General features: G+C 36.5%; 1 protein-coding gene across 1 annotated transcript; it reads right to left on the minus strand.

The window, feature by feature from the left end:
• Window positions 1-2,558: 2,558 nt before the first annotated feature.
• LOC136248544 (ryncolin-1-like) lies at window positions 2,559-3,320 on the minus strand. The gene has a single exon (XM_066040314.1). It carries the CDS (start codon window positions 3,318-3,320, stop codon window positions 2,559-2,561), a length of 762 nt encoding a protein of 253 aa, XP_065896386.1.
• Window positions 3,321-7,919: the final 4,599 nt, after the last annotated feature.

A 7,919-nucleotide genomic window follows, 5' to 3' on the forward strand; every position in this document is an offset into this window, starting at 1 on the left:
GTATATATAGAGTCAAACACATACCATGGCATACATAAGTCATATATATATAAGATGCAACCTTAAACCCTCCTAGCTAGCTATATATGTTAAAATCAAGTTACAGCCGGTTAAAATCAGAAAATTGGATACATGTGGAAGCCTTGTTTTGTCAAATTCGGTCACAAATATATTTTGTGGGAGTGGTAGCTAACCCTGATGAGGGTACTGTTATTTCTAGAAGACCTTATTAGCATACGTATATAAACTAATGCAATTGTATTGTGTCCTTCTATGTGTAGCTAGCTGCTTATTCACTTAATTATGGATTTTAATGCTGCCATGTCATCTTTGTACAGTCATCACAACTCATTATGACTGACATGCATACTAAAATTTTTGGAGGGAAGTTAAGAGCTCCCACGACCTCCCTTAAACTACTTCTGGTGGACAATAACAGACAATGTTACCAGTATAGCAGGAGGAATACTCACATAATGCTGAGTGAAATGGTTGAAGTGTGTCTGCCGAGGTGGTGTTGAATATTCTTCATACTAAGGTATGTATGTGTGCATGCATGAGTGCTATGGATCATAAACATTTCATGTGCATTAATTATCTCTTTTCAGTTGATACACACATAGCTGTATGCTACTTACATATTAGCTATCAACAAGTATATGCAATATGTCCTCTCCTATAAGGAAAATTACTGACAGAGTCGCCTGGTATGTATGTAATAGTTGTAACACGGGCATGAGGGCTTTGCCTGATATGGTATACCTGACTTCCTGAGGGCCACAGGCCCGAGGGCAGAGGGCATACATATCAGGCAAAGCCCAAATGCCCCGTGTTACAGCTAATATGTAACACTTTTCAGACGTACATATGTATGTAATGTATGTATGTATGTATGTACGTTAAATAAGAGTAGCTATATATTAGGGTGGGTGCATGGGGTGCCAAAGCATCCCCTCCAATGTGTTAGCAACTAGAAAGCTAGTAGAAGTTACACTACAAATGTAATTGCATCTTAAAGATGGAAAGAGCAAGAAGGGAAGCTGAAGCTAAAGTCTCTTCTAGGAATCAACAAGAAGGGTTAATTAAAATTTTATTTTATGTGCAAAACCGCTAAAAGCTACTAATAATCAAAATACTCTTATAGAACAGTAAATTACTGTACTAGAATATTTATCAATAAAAACATTCTAAACTAAAAGGAACAAAGACCCGTATGTATTTGAGCAATTCTCCTTCTTGACTTGTGTACTGAATCTCACCATTGTACCAAGCATCCAATTGCTGCCAGAAAGTGATTGACTGGTATCATTTAAAATTGGCACATAGTTGCTTGCAATGTTAAAACTGTATCCTGTTATCAGTCCAGCTTAGGGGCACTTGCCTGAGATTATGTGTGAAGATATACAATAGGCTGGTATGTAATGATTTGTAACATAACTTCTTTAAAACACATGTGAGTCAAAAAAAGTAGTGATGTACAAAATAAGCATTACTTACAGGATAATAATAATATGAATGAATGCAGTAATTAGCTATGAATGTGTGATATTGTAATATGGAGCAGACCTGGATCAAGCACTCAATCACTTGCAAAAGTGTTTGAGCGCAGGCACAAATGTTGATTATGCTTAAATAAATTGCTTCAATTACAAAATGAAGCACTATAAAAGTGGGTAACAATTTAAGTATTTATTGCAACTATAAACAAACAGTAATCGGTAAAGTGTTTCATCATTTAATCTACACCTCTCAGACCTGAAAAATTTCCCTACATGCACCATGCACTAAATAATCACTTTACAAGAACAGATGATGCAGGAATTCCTTACTGCTACTTTGTCTGCTAGCACTTTTGGCTGATATTTCATTGAAGCAAAGTTGGGAGCCCTTGTGTTTTAAAGTGCTGCATAAAGTGCTTATAAGTACAAGTGCCTTAAGCAGTGCAGATCCAGACATGACAGGGGGCACATGACAGAGGGGCATACATGTGCCCCCCCCCCCCCCCCCCCCCCCAAAAAAAAAAAGTTAGATATGTACTCTAAGAGAAGGCGGTAAAATAATCTAATAGAACAGTCACAGTATGTTACACTATTAAGAATCCTCCACTGAGTATGAATACTTGCATCTATAGTACCAACCCATGGGCACATTTAGAAATGTATCCTGTTAAAGGATTTTATTTTGCAAATTATAAGTTTACTTGGTCTTTTGTATGTCATCCTGACAATTTACTCTTGGCTGAGTTGGCTCATACATGACTGTCGCTGATCCTTACATGCAGTTCTTTATCAATGTAGACCACTTAGAAAGTATGATTTATTACTATGATTTAAATATATTTCTACACTGCATCAAAATTTTCAGTCCTGAAGCATGTAAAATATACCTATAGATTCTGGGGCCTCCAGACCCCCTGCTTTATATATAACTACCTACTACCCTAGTCATGGTGCACCCCCCCCTTCCTTTGTCAAACCCTGTATCTGCCCCTGTTAAGTACGTGACCGATGTCTGATGTAAAGTATACAACAATTGATAATGGTACTATACAATATAGGTTAGATATTGCATCTGGTTGGTCTGATCTTTATCTCGATGAATGGGAGAAAATGCCATTTTGAATTTAAATGTATTCCATCCCAGTGATTATAGAATATGTTAGGAGCAGTACGGTGGCATTTACCAAACCACCATCCTCCAAGTGGAACACTATGACCACGATAGAGGGCACAGTTTACACCGCTATGTGAATCATTGTCACTGTCTTTAGTGGTGAAGTTCTTTCCATTGTGAGCTCTCATTGGATCAGTAGTGGTCCCCTGGAATCCTCCAACAGTTAGTTTGTACTTGTCTTTAGCTGATGCAACTTTAAACTGCTCATATTGGAAGAAGAGCTTAGTACCATTAGTTAACTTGATGTCCATTCTCATTTCCCAACCACCTTGACCAGTGAGACAATGGAGGGCTCTCAGTCCGTACCAAAATTCCCCAGTTAATTTCCCAAATCCATCTTCATACCCAACCCAGGTCCTGTTAAAGTCAACAGATCCATCTTCTCTCCTCTGTACCACTAACCATCCTCCTCCTCCATTGATAGTGTCACAATAAGCCTCAGCCTCCAAATGATCATCCCTACAGACATTGGGAATGACATAAATTCCTGATTGTCTAGTCTTCCTGGAGAAGGTGAAACTACCATATCCTAGATCACAACAGCTGTTAATGACATGAATACTATTGGTCTGTTGACCACTGGAGAGTGGTAGTATCCCAACAGCCAGTAGTAGTATTATTGTAGTAATAGTAGTAGTAGTAGTCATTGTAGAGCTACTGATGAACTAGAGATCACCTCACAATGTGATCTCTTTATAGCAGTGGTGTACAATGAAATGTGATAAGTGATGCAGGGGCGGATCCAGAGTTTCGAAAGAGGGGGGGCACCTTTCTGAAAAACAGTTGAAGACCAAAAAACTTGCTGAAAACCAGTTGAAGACCAAAAAAAAAAAAAAAAAAAGGTCACAACAATAATAGCTAGTTATCCTTACCAACTATATCACGTCTGTTATGTAAAATAAAATCCTATTTGTAGCTTCATAGGTAAGCTACACTGCCTCATGAACATTGTGACTGCTTTATTAGAGTACTTGACTGCTCTATTAGAGTATCTCGATCTTGTATGCAATTTCTTGAAGAGGGGGGGGGGGGCATTTGCCCCAAATGCCCCATCCTGGATCCGCCACTGGTGATGTGACACATGTACATATATAGTCAATATAATTGCACTGCTACTCCAGCTTGCTGATCCATATAATTAACTGAATGGAGTGTGTATAATTTTATAATAGCCTAACTGTCATATATGGTAATTTTTATAGTTTTGCACACATTATGGCCAAACATTCAGTTCTAAGATTATTACCACGTGGTGTGAAGCCATGCAGGTGCATGTCTGTTACACACTAAAATCCACTATAAGAATATGTGGGCATGATTGTCTAGTAGTCACAGCATTGGGCTGTTAATTCAGGGATCCCAAGCCAGGGATAAACTTAAGTAAATATGTTTTGAAACCCTTATCAAGAATAGACTGTCAACTATACACTCCTTCCCATCAGCAATAAAGTTATGGAACAACTTACCCTTGAATGAAGCAGGAACAACACTAGAGAGATTTAAACAGTTGATAAACTTCATTTTTATTTAACTAGTTTGTAGTTAATCATCCAATCTATCGTGCAAAATCATAATTTCCTGTACCTCACACTCCCTGATGGAGGCTCTAAATACAATACAATATGTTGGCTTAAGTTTAGTATTATGTATGTTAATGGTATAACATTGTCTTCAGCTTTCTGAAGGGTTGTGTTGACCATATGTTGAAGTACACACCATGCATGTGGTAACATGATGAGAGTTTGTAGATACTACAATGAGTGGAATGGTTTTATTGGTATTAACATCATCATGTGATGTAACGCTTGTCAGAGGAGTACATATTCTGAACAACATGAGGATGGTGATGGACAACAACAGAATACGTAACTATTTATAGGATTAACAAACAATAGTATAGTAGCTGATCAACAAACAAGAGTATAGTAGCTGTAAGTTGTATAGGTGGATAGATGTGTTTAGTATGCTAAAAGCATCCTCTTTGAAAATTTCATCATTTTATCATTTAGTACGTAGCTAGGCATAGGCATATATGTAGCTAGAAGATGTTAGAAGTGTAATTCAGCATAAGCAATATATGTACACAGATGAAGGGCAAGGAGAAGCGTTAAGTAGGTGATTAAATTATATCTGTTGTAGCAAGGCTTTACATATACTTTAATCTTTAATACAACTACTCTAATAGAATGTTCAACAGATTTCATTAAAACTTTATTACATATTAATATATAGTAGAAACAGTGTGTGAGCTGAAATAGAACTTCTATCATTATCAGTTTATTTCTGCATTGCTATCTCACCATTAGGTAGGGTTTCCAACTCAAAATAAGAAGGTGCTTCCATTTGTTGTTTCTGGTGATTTTCACACAGATCGACCTTTACGATAAAGCAAAAAAGTGCTAATTTATTATTGGATTGCTTGTAGCATTGGGTATCAGCATAAGTGTAACACACAAAAACATATAAAAGGGGTCACGTGACCAAAAATATCAAAATAGTTGAATTGGGAAGCTTAATACAAAATCATTGTATTTTAGGATGACCGAAGTCACAATTAGTATATTTTCTTGTCTTATAATGAAGACTTCTACATCTTGTAGTGCTTTAGCATCCTGTGTAGCTGTGATGGGATTGTTGGCCACATGACCCGGGCCACTTTTGGGTACTTACAGTTAAAACTGCACTGACATTGAAGGTAATAGACGGTTTACTAATATATTAGCACTTGTTTGTTTTATCTTAAGGTCAGTCTGCATAAAAATCATCAGAAATAATGAAAAAGGCTAAGGCATCATCTTATTTTGCAGTGGAAATCCTCCGTATATGGAGGGATTTTTGGTCACGTGGCCATGTGGATATTTACATATGTTAAAATTGTGCTGATAGTGACTGCTGCAAACGATTAGCGCTTGTTTACTTTATCTTAAAGGTAAATCTGTGTGAAAATCTCCAGAAACAAGAAAATGAAGCACCTTAGTGAAAACCCTACATTAGGTAAAACATCCTGCTATACCTACATATGGGTTACAGTATTCATACCATGTTAGTTGTTAAATTATATTTACTCTTTGGTGTGTTTTAATATCTGTTCCATAACAAGCTGATTAGTATTAATTCCAGTGACATTAGAAACATCTTTAAAACTAACAGGGATTCTAACTGTCTTTTTAAACTAGCTTGACAATGACTATTGGGAAGACAAAATGGGTGGAGATTGTATCATTGCTCTCTCTATAGCATGTAGCTATGTATGTAAAAGACGTATGTGAAGTGTGTCTGTGAGGTGATGTTGAATGTTCTTCATACTAAGGTATGTATTTGTTCATGAGCGCTATGGATCATAAATATTTCATGTGCATTAATTATCTCTTTTCAGTTGATACATACATAACTGTATGCTACTTACATATTAGCTATCAACAAGTATATGTCAAGAATTACTGACGGAGTCACCTGGTATGTATGTAATAGTTGTAACACGGGCATGAGGGCTTTGCCTGATATGTATGCCTGACTTCCTGAGGGCCGGCAGAGGGCATACATATCAGGCAAAGCCCAAATGCCCCGTGTTACAGCTAATATGTAACACTTTTCAGATGTACGTATGTATGTAATGTATGTGTGTATGTATGTATGTACCTTAAATAAGAGTAGCTATATATATATAGGTATCTCTAAATGGTTAAGATGTAATTCTGACCAATAAGAGCAAGTCATAAATTTTGAATATTGCAAAATAGTTCAATATCAATATAACAAGTCAAACTGATGTTACCATTGTCATATTCTCAGTTATTTATGGGTACATACAAATATATCAATTCATTGCACACCACTAAACTCTCTGTGATCATAAGGGAAGATTTAGGGTGGGTGCATGGGGTGCCAAAGCATCCCCTCCGAAATTTTACTATGTGTTAGCAACTAGAAAGCTAGTAGAAGTTACACGCAGCTTAAAGATGGAAAGAGCAAGAAGGGAAGCTGGAGCTAAAGTCTCTTCTAGGAATCAACAGGAAGGGTTAATTAAAATTTTATTTTATGTGCAAAGCCGCTAAAAGCTGCTATTAATCTAAATACTCTTATAGAACAGTCAACTACTGTACTAGAACATTCATCAATAAAACATTCTTATTAGTACTTTACAGTGTCCAGCACTGAAGGTCTGACAGCAACATGTGCTGCAGGCCTGCAGCCTTTGGATTATCCTAACCTAACAGGAACTGGAGACTTAATGATTACTTTAACTTAGCTAACAATAAGGTGAAACAGAAAAGGGCCAAAGAAAGCCTCCTACCCAAGGATTTGAACTGCAGGCCACCCAATGTCTAGTTAAGCACCACACTCAGTCTCCTCCAGGAGGGATGGATTTTCTTCCTTTAAACCTAAGTATTTATTGTTATTTGTACTTTACAGTATCCAGCACATTCTAAACTAAAAGGAACAAAGACCAGTATGTATTTGAGCATTTCTCCTTCTTGACTTGTGCACTGAATCTCACCATTGTACCAAGCATCCAATTGCTTAAAAAGTTAAATCCAATGCTAGAAAGTGATTGACTAATGTCATTTTAAATTGACACATATGGTTGCTTGCAAAGTTAAAACTGTAGCCTGTTATCAATCCAGCTTAGGGGCACTTGCCTGAGATTATGTGTGAAGGTTTACAATAGGCTGGTATGTAATGATTTGTAACATAATTTCTTTAAAACACTTACATGAGTCAAAAAAATAGTGATGTACAAAACAAGCATTGATTACAGGATAATATAATGTGTAATAATTAGCTATGAATGTGTGGTATTGTAATTTGGAGTAGACCTGGGTCAAGCAATTAGGTTGAGTGCTCTTCAAACATTCAATCACTTGCAAAAGTGCTTGAGCAAAAGCACAAATGCTGATTATGCTTAAATATAGTAATTGCTTCAATTACAAAATGAAGCACTATAAAAGTGCTTACTTAATTACTTGAAATTAGATAACAATTTAAATATTTATTGTTACTATGAACAAACAGTAATCGGTAAAGTGTTTCATCATTTAATCTACACCTCTCAGACCTGAAAATTTTCCTACACCACTAAATAATCACTTTACAAGAGCAGATGATGCAGGAATTCCTTACTGTTACTTTGTCTATTAGCGCTTTTGGCTGATATTTCATTGAAGCAAAGTTGGGAGCCCTTGTGTTTTAAAGTGCTGCATAAAGTGCTTATAAGTACAAGTGCCTTAAGCAGTGGCAGATCCAGA

Source organism: Dysidea avara, chromosome 3 (genome assembly GCF_963678975.1).
Source record: "Dysidea avara chromosome 3, odDysAvar1.4, whole genome shotgun sequence".
Classification (NCBI taxonomy): domain Eukaryota; kingdom Metazoa; phylum Porifera; class Demospongiae; order Dictyoceratida; family Dysideidae; genus Dysidea; species Dysidea avara.

Bases quoted from the DNA above. Each gene is read 5' to 3' on its own strand.
- LOC136248544 (XM_066040314.1), bottom strand. From the start codon at position 3,320: ATGACTACTACTACTACTATTACTACAATAATACTACTACTGGCTGTT.